The sequence below is a fragment of the Rhipicephalus sanguineus genome, chromosome 7 (assembly GCF_013339695.2).
Source record: "Rhipicephalus sanguineus isolate Rsan-2018 chromosome 7, BIME_Rsan_1.4, whole genome shotgun sequence".
In the NCBI taxonomy this organism is placed as follows: domain Eukaryota; kingdom Metazoa; phylum Arthropoda; class Arachnida; order Ixodida; family Ixodidae; genus Rhipicephalus; species Rhipicephalus sanguineus.
The window spans coordinates 43,074,228-43,094,603 of record NC_051182.1 but is presented as its reverse complement, the minus strand read 5'-3'; the positions used below and the strand labels follow the sequence as shown (position 1 = coordinate 43,094,603).

Below are 20,376 nucleotides of genomic sequence, written 5' to 3'. Positions count from 1 at the left end.
CCCACGTGACCCACTTGTGAGTGTTAACGTAATTAACTTGAATTAGTCGCACAAATTAATTTATCCCAAAGCAAATACACGAATAAAGTGCCCCAAATCGCTTACAAATACTTTACTTTTCATTCTTACACAGGTTTATGCGCAATACTACCTGCCCAATCGAGGACGGCACGGATTTGCTCTGGCTCCTGTGATGAACAGGCCGAAGTCTCGCGGTTACGTGAAACTGAGGTCAACTAACCCTTCGACCAGCCCATCATCGACCCGAAGTACTTGACGCATCCTGACGATGTCAAAGCGGCAGTTGAAGGTACACTCATTTGGATTGTACATAGTGTCATTTTGTGTACATAATCACAGTCTTGAGTAGATCCATATATTAACATACAACAAAGGGTTTTCGAATGGACTGCTTTCATTATATTGCAATCCATGTCTAATCTGTCTAAGACGACTAACAATACATCACCAACCGGATTGACGAGCTTTCTAAGACGACTAACAAGGCACCACCAATCGGATTCGCGAGCACTGTACTGCGCTACAAAAATATTTTCAAAAGTCTTCCTTCCTCCTTAAACAGCAACAGAGGAGCCAGCTGCCGCGGAACTTAGTGCGCTACATTTGGATAATTTCCTGGTATGGCTGCCTTTATTTTTTTTCTGACTAATTATATTTTATTATGTTATTTTTACTGTACTTATCTCCTTTTGAAGTAGTCTTCTTAGTTTGCTCGTATGCTTAACATGGCATTTTAGTGACATTGTTTCACTCTTCTTCATGATGAAATGCTTGTCCTGCCTGTGCCTGAACAGTCGCAGTAGTGTACTATTAAAAAATCACGCGGTCTCCCGCTAAAGGGAATCATGAGGCGATGCGAAGCAGGGTTTTGGCATGTCGAGACCGCGTTTCAGAGGGGGAGGGTAGTGGGGAGAGGAAGTGGAGATGGGAAGGGGAGAGGGTTAGTGAAGTGGAAGGGGGAGGGGAGAGGTGAGGGAGATGAGTGTGGTAAGGTGGAGTGGAAAGGATATGCGCATGCGCAGTAAGGGTGGTCACGCCGCACACCACCGGTTTGAGCTCCCCCATAAGATGCTTCGCATTTAATAAGAAAACCAACTAGGTAGTTAACTATTATGATCAGTAACCTACTTATGTGTCATGTCCAAGGCAATGTGAGTGCCGCGGTCGTACTGCTTTGCCGAAACGAATCTTCTTTGTCGAAGTTTCCACTAAATCCATTAAACATTTAAGATGAGGAAAAACTGGCAACTTTTTCATTTTTATTTTTGTGCATGAAAGTTTTGCTAAACAGTTGCATTGGTGTCATCGAGCATCATTGTAAGGATAAACGCCTGCGATCAATGAGGAGCTCGCCTAGAACCCCGTGGTGTGCAGGAGAACATGGAACAGTGTGGCGCACAAACAGTGGGTTGGACTGGCGTTGACTAAGCCTGTGCTGTAGTACGTCGCAGAGTATTTATTTAGCAATACGTTCATATATGTTTTGATGGTTTCAAGAGGTCCTGATATGTCCACAACAGAAAATTCAACTGAAGGCATGCGAGACTCTACGCATTCACTAAATTTACGGCTGATGAGAATATAGAACTCTTAGCCTCAGCGCGTACAAAAAATGTTATTGTAGGCTGTAATAGTAATCCATTCAAGGGCAGGAGAGTTTAAATAAAGCAATTAGGTGTTATGACAGTCTTTATTACCTTTTTAGGAGGTTGTTTTTGCTGACATTCCCTAAAAAAATTAGTGGACGGCACGTGTTTTTCAACGTAGAAATTCCCATACACAGAAAAATTACTAAAAATCTAGGCCACCTACCACGTCGTTGAGTGCTGCACTCTAAAAAGGCACTTATCGCAGAAATATTGCCGCTGTTTCAATTACAAATTGTCAGAGTAGCTATTCACTAAAAGGGCATGATTTGCCTACGCAAACAGGCTCTTCGTACTTATTTGAGACTGTGAAGTTCACAGAAACGTCGCAATTTAATAGGAGTCACATTGACATTCTCAACGAACATGCTGCTGCGAAACGTTTCAAAGCCGTCAGAAAACGGTACACTTTGTAGGGAAAATGGCCGTTTAAATACAATAAGAGACACGTTGAAATTGCGCGCACATTAAAACAGCAAGTTGGGTAAATAGGGGTGCGCTAATATTCGAAAAGTTCGAATAATGAATCAAATAGCGTTGTATTTGATGCGGTACACGAATCGAACAGCGCATATTTGAATTATCTAGTATTTTTCGAATACCTTTTGAATAATGAGCACCGAACCCCCAAAAGAACAACACATCGGAAGAGCGCGGCATCATTTTCCTTTTTTAATTAGTGAGTTGCCAATATGTGTACAATTCAAGCTTTTACAGGACTATCGAAGATTTACTGATCACCGGATGAACAATTTTGTTGCTGTAAATTCCTGTGTCGCCCAAGTGAATGTGTCCTCAATTCATTAAAATTATCATGTGTTCCATGATGTTCATTTTTGAAACATTTTCTCTTGGGCCTCAGTATAACATAAAGGATGGTGAGAAAGTACCAACTCGAATATTGATGTCCTTGTTCTATTCATCATACAGTTAAAATTTACCTCGAAGGCTCTAGTCGCTAGTGTAAATAAGCTTACCTCAGTTTACATAATTGTGGCATCTTTTGCCGGTTAATTGTAACGGACATGTTAGTTTGGTAATGTTTCTGAATATTTGTTCGAAATAAAAAAGCTGTTGAATAATAGGCATATCTTGAGAATGGTTGCCTCGTTATTCGAAAACTATTCAAATAGTATTTGATTCGTGTTCGTATGCAATTCGGTATGATCACTATTCGATTCGTATTCGATTCAGTTCTAAATTTCACTATTCGCACACCCTCAGTAAATAGGCATACGGTTACCATACTTCTTGAAGTGGGCCAGTCTTGATTTCTCTATATCTTCTCCTTCTGCTGCTCTTAATTATTATGAACATCAATTTAGACAATAGACGTCGACACATAACGGCTCATCATGGACGTGAAGGCTGTACCAGATGTCAAAGATAACAGGAACGACTTGGGTAAAAAGCCTAAATAAAAGCTACAATTGCCACCGTCGTAGAAACTAAGGTGTCGAAATTTCTCCTAAGTATGATATTTGGCCGTCCTGCACGAGCTACTAGGTATGGACGTCATCGGTTTTAGAATTTTAGTTGTTCAATAAAATTTCTTTCTCTTGCACATGTTTGTATTGCACACTACAAGGAAATGAAGCTGGACACTAGCGCCGCCTATTGAAGCCTGCGTTATGCGGGTTGTTACCTCTTCTAAAGGAAACTTGAAACCTATGTATGTATTTCTGCACTGGGAGTAAGGAATTGCCGATTGCGCATGTAGTTCTTTTGCTTCTCTTTGCTAGGATGGCCTCAAAGATGCGCTACTACCTCATATGGTCACTTATCTCACGCTACTCAAGCCGTAGGAGCGCTCCCACAACAGCATGTGACGCGACGGTAGATACGTCACTCGCATTTGATTTTATCACACCGGGTGCCACACTTTAAGGCGCCTGTACAGCTTTGTACAAAACCTTAGCAGCGCAGGGCACCTGTGGCGCAAAAAGCTTCCCCACGTAACGACGATGGTTTAGTTCTACCGATGATATGTTTCCTAACAATGGCGTTCTTCGACCACTGTCCCCGTCTCTCGTCACACGCCGAGGTGTTGTAGTGGTTAGGATGCTCGACTATTGACCCGAAGGTCGCCGGATCAAATCCCAGCCGCGGCGGTCGCATTTTCGATAGAGGCGGCAATCCTTGAGGCCCGTGTACTTAGAAATATGTGCGCGTTAAAGAACCCCAGGTGATCGAAATTTTCCAAGCCCTCCACTGCGGCGCCCCTCCTAATAATATCGTGGTATTGGGATGCTACACCCCAACAATTCTTCGTCACTCCTGTATTCAGAGTACACACGAATTGTATAGAAATCTAATGTATGTTGACATTTGTTTTTCTGCAGCTGGCACTAATTTTATGCATTAAAACGGGCCGATGTCTTTTTGGTTCCCGTTACATAATCGCTATCAGTGTAGTAGGAATGCGAAATACTTGCTGTTACGTGTCTACCGCGACATGAAGATGTGGATGGATGGATGGATGGATGCATGACTTGAGGAAAATATCAGCTTCCACATAAGCTGGTGGTTATGCGTGCACCATCACCCTCTTAATTTTTTATTTCAAAAAAATACGTTCTATGCCTGAATTAATATTCGCCCAGTAGGAAAAAAGCTTATAATTACACAGCTTTACATTCTGCGTTTCCCGCCAGAGTAACCGTCGTTTTCGTACCATTTACATTTGCCTCTTCCACCTGCATATTGGCCACTAATCCTTGAACTGTCTTTTAAATGTCTTTACCGTACACCTGCTTACTTTTCTAGGGCTGTCCCTCAAGCACAACGATTCATATATATCAAAACCACCATGCAATCGTTCATTGTCAACAAGGCACCCGTACTGGGCGCCGGAAACTTCATTTCTGTTGTTGTTTTATTTTAGTTGGCGAGTGTACGTTTTCTTCCACAATGATTGTTTCCTCGCCAGACGAGTTTTCGTCAAACCATAGATTTCTTCATGTAGGTTTGTGCCGAGACACACCTGGATAGATATCGTCACATTCAGTTAAAACATGTTCTGTCGTTAGCTTCGTTAGTTTTTCCCCTGCAATTTCACCAATTTCCTTTCCCAAATGTTGCTTTATAACTACGAATTCGGAGGCACTCCGGCTTCGCTTGAATAGAAAATAACGCCACGGCGCCTTTCTGCGGCGTCTGGCACTATAAACATCTTCCCAGCAATGTACTTGTTCAAAGCAATGTACTTTGGGAAATTCAGAAAGGAAAGTTGTTGAAGTGGAGAAATACGAAAAGCGCTTATCTCATATTTTGGTTTTTCGTGGACAGGAGCGAGGATTGCTCTGCGCCTCATGGACAGCAAGGCCATGCGGGACATCGGAGCGAAGCCTTGGGACATACCTCTTGCTTCGTGTGAATGGGCAGGCCCCATCTGGACTGATTCCTACCTGGCCTGTCTTGTACATCACATGGCTCACACCACATGGCACCCCTGCTGCACGTGTCCCATGGGCTCGGATGGAAGGGCCGTAGTGGACCCTGAGCTCAAGTGCGCATTCTTTGCGATGAATCGTCATTGGACGACGCGAAACCAGTAGACATGTCGCATATCTGCGACTTCAGTTATGTTTATCAGAAAACGGCCTTTGGCCTCGGCATCCAGCTATTTGCAGTGTACAGCGTGCATGTTTGGGCTCGTTGGTAATTCACGATTACTTGTATAGCGCAGACTTTGTACACGAGGGACGAAAAAAATTGCGGTACACGCAGGCGCTAACTTCCAACAAAATTTTTACTTAATTCACCACATTAGGGTTTTGCAATTTCAGCAAGCGGAGCGGCGCAAGCACGCGGTAGCAATTATACGTATGTTCCCAAACTATAAAACTCAGTTGGAAAGTAGCACTTGCGTATGTCGCAATTTTTTCGTCCCGAGTTTTGAAAGTGCGCCAAAGATATCTTACGGTGCACAAATGAGGCTTTTCCTGTGAAATCGAGCATGGTTATTAGATCTCGAACACGGAGGAAGAGCCCAGAGGGGGGGGGGGGAATTTAGGCGCTTATTTTGAACCAGCACTTCCACTTAAACTTGAAAATAGCGCTAGGACGGAACACAGAATAGATGCAACGAGACAGTTCCTGAACACAAGGGCCAACGAAGCCTGACATATACTGAAAAAAAGAAAGTATCAATGCGGGACTGTTCGTGCATATTAAAATTATATAGCCGCTTCTTTTTCAAATTTCAGTATGCACCAACAAGCCCGCAATAATACATTTTATTTAAACTTCATCTCATCTGCCCACCTAACTTTCTGCCTCCCCCTCGCGCGTTTTCCTTGTCTTGCAATGCAGTCTGTATGTTAATGGCCACCTTACTTTCGCGTTATATGGCCAGCCCATGCCCATTTCTTCTTCCTAATCTCAACTAAAATTTCGTTAACACCCTTTAGTTGCCTCAAGAACTCTGCTTTCTTAATTTTCCTTCAGGTAACACTTATGTTCCTTTGCATGGCTAGCTGCGTCCTCCTCAATTTAAGTTGTACCCTTTTTGTAAGCCTCCAGGTTTCTGCTCAGTTTCTGCTCGATGAGTCTGCCTTCGTATCGATCACAAAACTCGCATAATTTCGCGGAACCTCTCACACTGTAATTCTCATCATAGAGATACCGGACGTTATCGCTGACGTTATGCTTACAAGCACACGACAACGGTCGCAATAATTTTTTTTTCTGAAAAGCAGTAGAGAAGGCGGCGTGAATACGTCGATTGGTAAATAGGGACTAGGTCCGTTTGACAACATGTTTGACAAAAGATTAGTAGGTACTCCTACGTATTCAGTTCACGTTTTGGCGCTGCCTTCGTGAGCACAGTATTCGCCATGGTTGCCTAGTGGTTATGGTGCTCAGCTGCTGACCCGCAAGTCGCCAGATCGAATCATGGCCGCGGTGGCAGCATTTTCTACGGAGGCGAATATGCTTGAGGCCCATGTATGTACTTAGATTCAGGTGCACGTAAAGACCCCCGGTGGTTGAAATAGCCGGCTCCCTCCACTACGGTGTCACTCATAGTAATGTCGGCGTTTTGGGACGTTAAACCCCAACAATTATAAATTATTATTTGTGAGCAGAAATTCGATACTCTCATCAATATACCTAAGTGCAGTGGATCAAGGAACGGGCATTGATGAAAGACTCGCTTTCTTCTTACGTACACGTAATTGAACAAATCAATGGCGCCAAGAAAAATATACAGACCTTATTTGTAGTCTTTAACTGTCAAGTAGTAAAACATGTACGTTATAGATGTAGGTAAAGAAATGAAAGCGGACAAAAAGACAGCTTGTAGCTGGTGGGGAACGGGCTTACAACCTTCGTATGACGCGTCCGATGCTGTACCAATTGAGATACACGGGCGCTCACCCTCCCGTCTACTTCAATGGGTATTCTGTACGCGTAAACCTGAGAGCCAGCACAGTTAGCCAGCACCGCTGGTACCCACGACGATGAGTGTGGAACATTGTTTTTTTCTGCCTGCTAGCATCACGTAATAGGTCATATTTTTACGAGCTGGCAGCTGACCAATAATCTCTCGCATACTACTGGAAGGCATCGCATCTACCTGAACTAGGTATGGATGAACGATGGAAGAGCAATTAATCAAAGGATTAAAGGCTCGTGTTCATTGTTACGTACAAGTTGATGAAACCAACAGACAATGACACCCAGGAAAGGTCTTATAGTCTGGCTTTAAGGAAGTCACGCAATGCGACAGCGTACGTAACGCGGAGAGCAGATTGTCCATAGACTATAAGAGGGAGAACGAATTTAAACGGACCTGATACATCATGGAATCTTTAAGAGGGATAATTAGTGTATGGCATTTATGAAATGTCTGTGTTTTCGGTAGCCACCACACAAAAAGCTTTAGGAAAATACCATACCTGAAGGTGTAAAGAGCTATGATGATTAGTATACTAGAAGTGGGATGTCTGCTGCAACGTTATAATTATTAAAATCCTTTCTTCAAGTTCCCGTAAAACAAATGCACTAGATCCACCTGTTATAGCACATATATACAGTCAGATACACGTAGAATAAGTTGGGTCATGTTACTTCTGCACCACTTTCTTTCAAAAGCTATAAAGATCATTATTAAGTTCAGTATAGTATGTCTGAACAGGACGTCTTGGTGATATTGTCACCATGTGCGGTGTCACGTACAAATACAGTGAGAACGTCGGCGCGGATCTACTAGCAAGGGGAAACAAAAAAGAGCACGGTGGCACGAGGTACGCTCGCAGTGTTCGGTCCAGGCGCAGTGCAGTCCCGGGCTCCTGGACGAGCGCGACGTTCTGCCGGGCGAGGCCCGTGAGCGGCAAGGTACGGAGGACCGCGGAGACGGACTAGGTCCTGGGTGATCGAGGTTCCGATGCGCCAGGTGCCAGTGTTCGGGCCACTGGTTGAATCAAGGACCGCCGAGTGGTGGCGAGCTGTAACCGAGTGATGTTCCAGGCTTGGACGTGAGCCTCTGGTTCCTGACCAATCGCGCTCGAGCTGTGCGTGGCGATATCCTGGCTGAGGCGAGGAACGCCGGTTGCTGAGCTGCCACACCGCAGCTGTGTCGAGCAATGCCAGTGCGGCACAGACGGTGTTGTGCTGGACGGAGCACTCACGTACGACCGCCACGCCTTGGTGGTGAACGAGACGTCCGAGACAGGAGACGAAGCCATGCTGGTCCGGGAAATCCCTGCTCCGGGCATTTCCACATTTGAGGCTCACGGATCTCGAGCAGCGGTAGCAGCGTCCCTTATTGTTGAGTAGCAAACCGGATGCTGCACTTCTGGCTGACCTCCCTGCCTTTCTCTCATTTTATATGTCTCTCTGTACAAGTACACCATTCGCTCCTGACGCTGGTACATGTATCTCATATACCATGCCACTTTCATCCTCGTCGTGAATGCGTGGAATGTCCACAGGCGCCAGAGCCAGCAGTTGAAGGAGCGGCCACTCAAGCTGATGACCTTCATTGCCAGCCTGTAAGAAAGCCTGATCTCTACAGGAAAAGCACGAAGAGGACGGCCAACCAGTCTGCCTTCGACTCCTGTGAAGAAAAAGAGGTCACGCCGAGTCAGCCCCAAGATGCAGTTCGAAGAGACTGACTTGAGCACTTTCCATTTGTGACGAGCAAGCGACTTAATATGATGCTCAAAATACAATGTAAGCCTTTGCCCGAACAAGCAATGCAACTGCTCTGAATACCACAAGCCTATGACTGCAGCTGGAAAGGAGCTAGCAGTAGAGCCTGTTGTATCATATTTGATGCGTTCAACAATTTTTCACAGGTTTCAAACTTGATTTTTGTTTTTGTAGTTTCGAACTTACAATAGCGCTAATTTGGGGTACACAAGTATCTGGAATTTTATTTTGCCTGAAATTCTCTTCCGAATTTATAATATATATATATATATATATATATATATATATATATATACAGTAGGAGAGGTGGCACTTCCAGAGGGAGGCCTTCGTTTATTTAGTCATCGTTTCGGTCAGAGCTTAACATATATGAAGGCCAGACTCTGACCGAAACGCTGACTAAGTAAACGAATTCTTCTTGAAGTGCCACCTCTCACACTTATATTATACGGCAACCAAAGGCAACCACTCCTTATATATATATATATATATATATATATATATATATATATATATATATATATATATATATAAATATTACGCGTAGAGTTGCAGTATTTACAGTATATATTTACAATACGTACGTTGTTCACGAGCCGGGATGTAGGCCTAGTCAGGAAACAGTTTCGTCTGTTTCCTTTTGCCTCATCTCGGTGGCATGTAACTGTTGTGTACACATGCCAGAATAAAGTATTATTATTAAGAGGTGTAGCGCTGACGCACTATGTCCAGTACGCCAGCATCGAACTAAACCCGAGACACTTGAACTTCGTCTTCGGCTAGTAGCGTCGTCTAGTCCACAATGGCACAAACACTTATGTGACATTAACTCCCGGCGGCAGAAGCACCGTCTCGGTGCATCGGGTCGGTGTACGTGATGTAGGGTTTTAGTCGGGAAACATGCACCGTCTCAGTAGCTGGTGAGGGGGACGAAGGCTTGGGGGTGAGTGGCGAGATCTCGTAGGTGACTTCGGTTACTTGGCGAAGAAATCGGTAAGGTCCAACGTAGCGCGGCAGCAGTTTTTCACTCAGGCCAACGCGACGCGAAGGCAGCCAGAGCAAGACCAGCGAGCCAGGGCTGAAACGCACGTCCCGGTGGTGGCTGTCATACAGGCGCTTTTGGTCGGCCTGAGACGCCAGGAGTCGATCACGGGCAACGCGACGTGCCGTCGCCGCTCGAGCGATGGCGTCGTGAGCGTAGAATGTGGTTGGGTTTGCCTCTGAAGGAAGTAGTGAGTCGAGAGGTAAGAGCGGGTCGCGGCCATACAGCAGATAGAACGGAGAATAACCAGTAACGTCGTGACGCGACGAATTATAGGCAAACGTCACGAACGGTAAGGTGCAGTCCCAATCGCGATGATCCTTAGACACGTACGTGGATAGCATGTGCGTGAGTGTACGGTTCAAGCGCTCAGTAAGTCCGTTTGTCTGAGGACGGTAAGCGGTGCTGAACGTGTGGGACGTTGCACAAGAGCGGAGAAGGTCGTCGACAACTGTCGAAAGGAAACGGCGACATCGATCAGTCAGCAGCTGACGAGGAGCACCATGGTGTAAGATGACTTGATGGAGGAGAAAGTCAGCGACATCGATTGCACAGCTGGTAGGGAGGGCTCGCGTGAGGACATAACGTGTGGCATAATCAGTCACTACGGCCACCCACTTGTTACCCGTGGACGACGTCGGGAAAGGGCCAAGGAGTTCCAGCCCGACACGAAAGAATGGTTCGCTGGGGACAGCTATAGGCTGAAGGTACCCTGCTGGTGGAAGAGGAGGCTTTTTGCCGCGTTGGTAGAGCTCGCAGGAAGCGACGTAGCGCCGAACAGAGCGGCATAGGCCAGGCCGGAAGAAACGTCTGCGCACGCGATCGTAAGTTCTGTAGACACCCAAATGTCCAGCGGTGGGAGCATCATGCAATTGCGAGAGGAAAGATGGTCGCAGATGCTGAGGAACAACGAGAAGCAGTTCAGCACCGTGTGGTGTCATATTGCGTCGATATAAGGTGCCGTCGTGCAGTACAAACATACGGAGGGTGCCGTCCCGTTGTTCTGAGGTGAGGCGTTGTATAAGAGATCGCAAATGCTGGTCACGACGGTGCACGTCGGTGACGTGTAGGAAGTCGCTGAGCGACAAAACGCAGGCATCCGAATCAGTTTCGGTGGTGTCAGGTGGGTCGATGGGGTATCGGAAGAGGCAGTCGGCGTCCTTGTGTAGCCGTCCAGATTTGTACGACACAGAAAATGTTTATTCTTGGAGGCGTAAAGCCCAGCGACTGAGGCGTCCGGTAGGGTCTTTGAGTGAGGAGAGCCAACATAAGGCATGATGGTCTGTTACCACGGTGAAATGTCGTCCGAACAAGTATGGTCGAAACTTGGCAATGGCCCAAACAAGAGCGAGGCACTCACGTTCTGTGATCGAGTAATTGCGCTCTGAGGGCGATAGAAGGCGGCTAGCATAAGCGATGACACGATTCACCTCGCGCTGTCGTTGGGACAAAATAGCACCAATGCCATGGCCACTTGCATCCGTACGAACTTCAGTGTAAGCAGACGGATCAAAATGACCCAGAACGGGCGGATTTACAAGGCGACTCGTAAGCGTTGAAAATGCCTGAGCTTGCTCTGGTCCCCAGCTGAATGGGCTGTCCTTTTTGAGAATATTGGTGAGAGGACGAGCGATTTCGGCGAAGTTCTCAATAAATCGTCTGAAGTAGGAACACAGCCCCAGGAAACTTCGGACATCAGCAGAGGTTCGAGGAGGTGGAAATTCGCGGACTGCGCGCACTTTGTCAGGATCCTGCTGTATGCCAGTAGCGTCCACCAGGTGACCGAGGACTCGTAATTGACGACGGCCGAAATGACATTTCGCAGAATTGAGCTGCAGGCCTGCTCGTCGGAAGACGTCGATGGCCGAGAGCCGGTGGAGATGGCTGTCAAACGTCGTTGAAAAAACAATAACGTCATCAAGGTAACATAGGCATGTGGATCATTTAAAACCACATAGAAGACAGTCCATCATGCGTTCGAAGGTGGCTGGGGCATTACATAGTCCAAAAGGCATCACTTTGAATTGGTAGAGACCATCTGGGGTGACGAAAGCAGTCTTCTCGCGATCTCTTGTCATCGACTGCGATTTGCCAGTACCCAGAACGTAAATCGATGGAAGAGAAATAACTGGCACCATGTAAGCAGTCCAGGGCGTCATCAATACGCGGAAGCGGGTAAACGTCCTTTTTCGTGATCTTGTTCAGATGACGATAATCTATGCAGAACCTCCAAGTATTGTATATATATTTTATTTGTCTCTAACAAAGAAAAACGAGCCCTTAAAAGTAAGTTTCTTTCTTTCTATAATGCGATGAAAAGAACGATGGAACTGGCTCAAGCAACAAGACGACTCTTTCGGCCGCTTCAGCGTCATCCATATTTCTTTTAAGTATACTTAATCTGCACTTGTGTGCCTGCTTTCTTCGTGCAAGCATATTGCCACACGTTGAGGAAGCACGAGTGTCGCGGCCGGTGGCACACTGTCTGTCATCGTTGCCGCCGTCGTGATCATGGCCTTGGTCTTCCGTGTCTTGTCGGGTAGGGGCACGTTCCCTGGTGGTAGGCCTCAATGCCTGCGGCTAGCTCGCTGGTCGGGGTTGGCGTCGATGTCTCCTTCGCGATTGGGACTGGGTTCACGGCTTGATGGGGTCGTCCGGAACATGAACTAACAGCACCTCCACCAGATGTCACGTAGCCGTGACGCTGATTAAGGCAGCAGTCGGCGTGTCCAAAATGAAACTTTTTATTTGGCCAAACTTGTGGCCGTGAAACGGAAAGTCAACCTACAGCAATGCACACTGTACACTGATAGTCTGCCTGCTATATTCTTGTGGTGTGGGCTGAGGCTTTATTTTTTTCATACCTCACATAAAGATTGTACAGTGGTAGTGGCGAACAGAGCGTCGGCCGTCAATAAACTCAACATCGCTGGGATGCGCAGTCTTTTATACATCAAGCATCAAACGTTCTAGCCTTATCACTGGTAGTCGCGCCAACTCTGGAATATTCTTGACTATTCGCGTCATGTGCGCAATCTTGACAACATGATCTACTACAATCTGGAATGTTCCCAGACATTCTCGCGCGGTCCGCGCAAGACAGCGATCACACGTGCACGGGACCACTTACAAGAGCATAGCAAAAGAGGCGCACGTGACAATATATTATAATAACGAAAGCAGGGTTTCTATACCGTATTGGCGCTCGTATTTATTTCCTGCTTACCCAGTGCTGTCATGATCTTCTGCGTCAATCAAATCTTGCCTATAATGTCTGCAAAGCGTTAAGTCCTGGGCTACTTCATGTATTCGCAGAGCATATAACGCATACCATGCAGCTAAGCCGCATGCCTCTAGTTGATTGGCATTTTACTTCATCTCATATCACCTCCTGATTTCAATCATTCAATTCACTGCAGGGTTCTGGGCGTGCGGAGCCTGCGCGTCGTGGACGCATCTGTCATGCCAACTATAGTAACGGGTAACCTCAACGTGCCTACCATGATGATCGCCGAGAAAGCAGCTGAAATGATTCTGCGGGAGAACCCTTGAATTATAATACTGTCCTATTAAACACAAGCTCTTTTTTCTATCGTTCTTTTTGTGCTGCGTTGATAAACCCAAGTAAAGCAAACCACTCGGCTACGTCATGGCTGGTTTTCGTAGTAAGTTGTATTCATTGTTCAACTTAGTTAGGTCATATTGTTCAAGGCATTGGGCTTGATGAATTCAATCTGCAATGTTGACTTTAAGCATTCTATTTTTCATCTTTGTTAGGAAGCGCCTAATGTTTTTTTTTTGGAAATATAGAAATTGCGAAACATCCACCCAGTGCACCATAAGGGTCGATGATTCGCGAGAGCCAAGGCAATCCTTCAAAAGATCAATCAACAGAAACTAGAGGCCCTCTTTGTCGATGCTGCCAGATATGACGGTGGAGATATGTTTGATATTTCGGTCGTTGGCGCGGGAGGCAACATGCTTAATGCAGCCTCTGTTTATACTAAGACTGCCCACGTGGCGGAGGAAGCGGCGATCGCTCTGGCTTTTCACGGCGCAAAGGCTCCTGCTGTTGTATTCTCGGACTCGCGCACGGCAGTGAGATCCTTCTCGAGCGCCCTCATGTCTGAACAGGCGAACAATATTGTGAAAAAAGCACTGCAACGAATACGGGAGAACAGCGAAGGGGGGTACCACATCACGTGGTTCCCAGCTCATCTCCATGGCTTAGTTAACCCGCTCGGATGTAATCCTAACGAGGAGGCTCATCGGTTAGCGCGCGATTTCACGTACCGCGCTGCCACGGATAGCCAGACTCGTAACGAGGTCGACATTCATAAAGATTCACTATGTACTTTTCACGAAATTATTTCCCACTACCGCCTGACCAGGAAAAAATTTCGACTACCCCACCCAAAACTGAACAAGCCTCAGGCTACCACATCAGACTTCTGCAAACCCGTACGTATACCACACCTCGGTCCCTTAATAGGATAGACCCCGACCACTTACAGTCGTGCCCCAAATGCGGGCATGACTCATGCTCTTTCGACCGCGTGCTCTGGCTGTGCCCAACCCTTACTGCCTCTCCACCCTTCTCGACGGATCGATGGGAGGAATCCCTGAAGAGTAGTGATCTCCACACCCAACTCCAGGCTGTCCAGAGGGCCCACGACATCGCGACGGAACTTGGACTTCCAGTCCCATAGTGGGCGGAGCCACCAACTTGATCTGGGGGCCTACGGCTCCCCAGATTCGAGTTCCTCAGGTCTCCAATAATGTTCTTGTCAGGTCATGTCATAGAAATTGCCTTGAGTCCTATCGTGATGCCGGAGATCACCGCTGTAGAACGGTGTCTAACTTACGCCAGGTGTACCATTACTGGCGATTCAAGTAAAACTCAGCTACATAACGTAGGTGGTACAGCATGACTGATCCCGATGTTACATTCACAAAAGATGCTTTCTGGGACCATTACAGCAAGCACACGAGTCTGGAAAGCTGCACAAGATTCTCCTTCAGTCAGTAAACACTTTTGATGTTAATTGGTGAGGTTAGTGGATTTTTATTGGTGCTATATTTACTCTCAAGTTCAAAATGGTATTGCGCACAACAGACTCAAATTTCGTTTGGCACCCACAAAAGTCGCCACACTAAACTTCGAAATCAAACTTTATTGACGCCCGTGTGCTTATACTTAAATACACGGTAAAGAATGCCAGGTGATGCAAATTTCCGGAGCGGTGTCCCTCCTATTCATATCTTGGTTTTGGACGTCAAACACGAACATTTATGTTAAACCCAATAGATTTTGGTGTCTCGTGTGGTAGCTGTAGAAATTCTTACTGGACATTAAAGGACGCCAAACAGGACAGTAATTTCTTATGCAAATACTCTGAATGGTGCATGTCAAAACACAACCCGGAAAGCCTTGCCGATCGCAACATTCCTCATTCGTGTCTAAGGTGTGGTCAAATCGTGAAATACGTCAAGGTCAGAAATATTTTTTAAACTCGCAAGGCTTCACAATAATAAAAAAGCTATTTTAGTACCATTAGCGTTTCACAGTAGCAATATGGGCAGTTGGTAATCATAGTTTTGAGTATGCAACTCTGAAGTGTTACTGAAAACTAACGACATCTAGTGAAGTTTCAAGAGCGGCTCAACGAAGACCGTACGTTTGCGCCTGCATAAAAAAAGAGGGCGGGGGCAAGAAGTCATATCAAGTGTAATGGCCACTAAACGGCCATGGCATGAAAACCACGACTTACACGAGCATGTACGCTACGATGACCAGCAGACGACACCAGCAGAAAACCACACCAAGCACACACTGGACGGCAACTGCGCCTGACTTCTTGAGGCGTAGTGTTGCTGAACATTTTGTACCATTGTTCACCATACAGGGAAACTATATTTTTCTTTTGATACCATGCCTTATTTGCCGAAAGCCCCTAGCACTCTTCACGTGGCGAGCGCAGAAGCTGCAATGCGACAGGGTGGACCTGGTGGCATCGTGGTCGCGAGGACTAAGTTCATAATTTCGCAGTTTAATACTAAAACGAAAGAAGGATGACCTACGCTTTCCTGGGATTCATAGGGGAAGAAGGTAGGGTCTTTAAGGCGCACAGACATAGACACAAGCGAATACAAAAGCCAGTGTTTACCTGTGGCAGAATTTACGAACGAATTCTTTCGTAGATGTACCTTCCCAGTCGCCGGTCACATTCGGTAATATGTCCAGCATCACTATTAACTGAATTTTTCTCTAAGGAAAAAAGGAAAAACATTATTGGGCGAGCGAGTTTGGGCCGTTTAGAAGACCTGGGCCGCCGCACAGCCATTATCTTACGCCTGCGTGTCCAGAGCCAGCAGTGTCAGGGCACTGGCGCCCCGGCTCACACGGCGAAGCTGTGCGCCCAGAACCTGCAGCGTAAGGAGGGCCTCCCATGCTGTGATGGCGGGTTGCCCCTGCGAGAGAGGATCGGCAGGGCAGCTAAACATAATGTGGTCCAAGGTGGCGGGCGACTCTCAACAGTAAGTGCACTCCGGAGGATGGGGCGGAAGTTGAATAGGACTTGAGGAGAGGGAAGAGTGTGGAGATAGGTTTGGGAGAAGCTTACCCTAGGAGCGCGAGCGGGTAGCGTCGCGACAAACTCCACCGCCGCCGTGCGCAAAGACGCTGCGGCCGGGTTGGTAGACCGACCCTCCGACACGGCGCCGAAAAGGTGCTCGAGGCAGGTTGTCAAAAAACACGGATTTATTGAACCAAGGTGCAGCACTGTGCGAGAATCACGGGCTTGAAGGCCGTACAGGGAAGCTCCGCGAGACCAATCAAATGTACGCTTGCCGGTGGTGCTACGAATATCACGAGCAGGGCAGCAGCATTCGAGCGCATGAACGAGAAGCCGGCTGCCAGAGCAGCGCGTCAACCTCTCATGCTCGCCTGAAAGCTTCTGACGCAGCGAACCAGCACCAGACGGCAGCACGGTGTAGACAGAAACAACCTCATGTGGAGAAGGGGCTGTTACTGGCGGCATGGAATACAGCACATCACGGCACAAGAGAGCGGTCCTCTAGACATCATGCCGGTGTGTCTCGGCGCCACAGAGGTCACAGTATAACTGAGCCGTTGCCGAACCACTCGTAGACAGCGTCATATTAGGTGCGCACCTCTCCTGTCGAAAGGAATGATGCGGCGCCAGCTTGATTAATCGGGAAATGCCCACGAAGCTAGCCACGCTCCCCATAGATGTCATGCTGACGCATAAAGTACACTCAAGGAACGATTCAAGGTAGCTCCCGTGCTACCTTGGCTATCTCAAGTAAACCACTCGAGATTTACTCCAGTCGAGGAACGTTTCGAGGGAAGGGTGATTTGTGAAATTGAAAACAACCCTCAAGGAGCTTTTCGAGTGAAGGGTCAAATCGAGGAGCGTTTGCGAATTCGGGGGTGCAAATGAAACATTCAAAAATTCGCAGTGAAAGAATGCCGAAGGCACCAATGATTGAGGGAATCGATTTCATTGGAAGCAGTCAGCAAGTAGCCGCCTGTCCAAGTATTTTTCGCTTTGAGCCAAGCGTTCCAAGGTGGATCGACGTTTTCATGTATAACCATCATATTTATGAAAGGGTACACGCGAGCGCGTGGCAGATAGCCTCGTACCGCACATGTGGCGCAGCGCGCTGGTGAAACATGAAAATAAAAGGAGAGAGTGGCGTCGTTCCTTCTACTGCGTACACGTCCATAACGAATGTGCTCGTCTTTACGCTTTCGTTTTAGATCCGAAGTATCTCTTGCTCGGGGGTATGTCACGCGGCGTGGTCATCCGCGTTGTGGTCCGCACTCACACTACGCTGCGGAGGGGGCAGGTGGGGAACCGGTCAGGCTGCTCTCCGCGGTGGAGACGGTGGGACAGGAGGACGCTGGGGTGATGTGCGAGCACGAGGAGCGAGAGAGGAACTCGTGACTGCCGTTCCCGTAGCTCTCTTGGCGAGGGAGGGAAGACAGGTTTTACTCCAGCACCGTCTCTGCTTGGTTGCATTCGTTGCCAACCAACAGCAAGAGCAGCGAGAACTGTGATTGCGTCCTTGCGACACATTCCTCGGCTGCAAGACTCCACACGTACTCCAACACGCCAAACGCAAGGTTGACAAAATAGCTACCAGCGAGTTTGCAAACCTTCCGCGGGAGATTCTGCTGGTGGTGCGGAAACCGTACATGATCACGTCCAACATCGACGTAGTGGATGGGCATGTCAACGGCGCTGTCGGCACGTTCAAGCTGCGCGAGCGCCAGGCCGGCGGCGGCGACAACGCCTACCCTAAACGCCCGTGGCTACAGTTTGACGTTCCCACCACCGGTAGGATCACTCGAGCGCATTCCAAACGAGCGGTATAAGAAGCCACATGCAACGGGTACGTCGTTGAAAGCGCGTGGAGCCCGATCGAACAACAGCGTCTAACGCTGACCGTCCACCGCAAGTGCGGCGTTGCTTGCAAACGGCTCCAGTTCCCTCTCGTGCAGGCCAGCGCCATTACCGTACACAAGTCTCAGGGCGGCACGTACTCCGAGGTCGTGTACGAGTACTCAAAGACCCATCGGCAAAAGGTGGTGTACGTTGCGCTGAGCCGTTGTACCGACATCAACAACCTATAACTCACCAACTCGTCCGGCGATCACTGCTTCCATCACAGAGACGCCAACGCCGACAAGAACATGGCGGAGGAGTTTGAACGCTTGCAGAAACACAAGCTAGACACCATCACGCACCAATACTTGCACGCGCTCGAGACCGGCGTTCACGCAGACACCGATTTCACGCTAGCACTCCTAAACACCAGATCGCTCAGCGCTCATGCGTTAGACATTGAGCGAGATCTAGTGCCCAGGAAAGTGGACGTGCTCCGCTTTACGGAGACGTGGAACGCCGTAAACGTTGACATTGCGGGCTACGCTACGCTACGGTCGCGCGTACGTAGGGGTTTGGACGACCTGCGGGCGGTGTGGAAGCCTACGTCAAGCGTTTAGACAAACGTTCCGTCAACACGCTGCACCTACAACTGCGCCCCACTGCTCACCAACGTAGCAACGGCGAGCATTGTGCCGCTAGTGTCGACGGAGTTAACGTGATGACCATGTACCTCGCACTCAACCTCTCACGCACAGCCGCGGAGCAGTACCTCGACGAGGCCATGGGTGATTACCGAAGGCAATGCGCAGACACACATCCTTTAATGCTCATTGGCGACTTTAATGTCAACGTCATGAAGAGCGAATGAATAGTTGAGTACATGTCATCACACCACTCGCTGCAACACGTATCACACGACGACCGCAAACAACAGCCAACTACCATTCACGGCACATGCATTGACCACGTCTTCACCAATTTCAAGATCCACCAACTGCACCAAGATCCCTTCACAGTTCACTTCAGCGACCACAAAGCCATCCTCATCAAAGCAAAGTGCACACATTCTGCACACCTCAAGTGCTAGACGCTGCTCGATGAAGACCTTCGTTAACCATTTCACCTTCGTCTACAACGTTAATAACACCACTAATAACGATCCGAGGTCGGTAGCATACCCAACGAACGCCAGCGGAACGCGGTCGTGCAAGTGCTCCGGCTTCGCATCGCATCATGGTCCCCTTTAGCGGGAGATGGTGTAATTTTTATATCCATCTATTGCTGGGACCACGGCGTAAGAATATACTCAGGTGCTGACACTCTTCCCCCAACGCATGCAAAACCGGAACCACGCGCGGCCAGATATTGTTCGTGTTCTTCTCAGTTGACTTGCAGTTTCTTGGAGGGCGCTACGAAAAGCGGGGCAGTCGTCTCCATAGCAACGCGCGTGCTGCTGATAATGCGCTTTTTGCTGGCATGTGCAGCCACGCTCTTTTGAAGCCAGGCATTTTTATTCGTGTGCGCTTTATGCACGGCGGTTTTGTGCTCTTGTATCGACGAAGGTGGCATTGAACTGCTGAGAGGTGTTTGCAATGGGTAGGACGTGCTTCGTACCGAACTGCCGTTCTGGCTATCGGACTTGCGCGGAGCGTGTGCCTCTCTTCAAAGCTCCATTCGACAGGGATCATCTGGAGCAGTGGAACAGACACGGTTGCGTCTGAAACTATCGACTGTCAAAATAGACGCACCCCACAGTGTGAGCCGTACTTTTTAATGTAGGCATCATAAAGCTAGCATGTGGGCTTAAACATCTGAAAGGTAGGGGCAGTTCCTCATGAAAGCGAAGTCACTTCATGGGCAAAGGGTGGGTTTTATGCTGAAAAATAAAACGAGTGCTAGGCTAGTCATGGAAGAGTCGTATTGACAGTTTATTTCCTTGTTATTTTCGCTTCTGCTGTAGCAACAACTTCGCTCAACGTTCGTGATTCTTTTTAGCAGAATACTCAAAACTAGCGAAAGGTCGGCGCGCGGGTGGCGGAGAGCGTCGTCTGCTTGCCGAGCGGTGTGGCTTGGCGGAGCCGCTGAGCGGCATCGAGGG

At 47.9% G+C, this 20,376-nt stretch overlaps 1 protein-coding gene across 1 annotated transcript in view; it reads left to right on the top strand.

Moving 5' to 3' along the window:
* Window positions 1–13,441, top strand: part of LOC119398654 (alcohol dehydrogenase [acceptor]-like) — a 169,085-nt gene extending 155,644 nt beyond the window's left edge. Inside the window, 4 exon segments of the mRNA XM_049417379.1 lie at window positions 134–236; window positions 239–310; window positions 4,956–5,175; window positions 13,284–13,441. Of these exon segments, the coding sequence (XP_049273336.1) occupies window positions 134–236; window positions 239–310; window positions 4,956–5,175; window positions 13,284–13,416 (528 nt within the window). The 3' untranslated portion in view covers window positions 13,417–13,441.
* The last annotated feature ends 6,935 nt before the right edge of the window (window positions 13,442–20,376 follow it).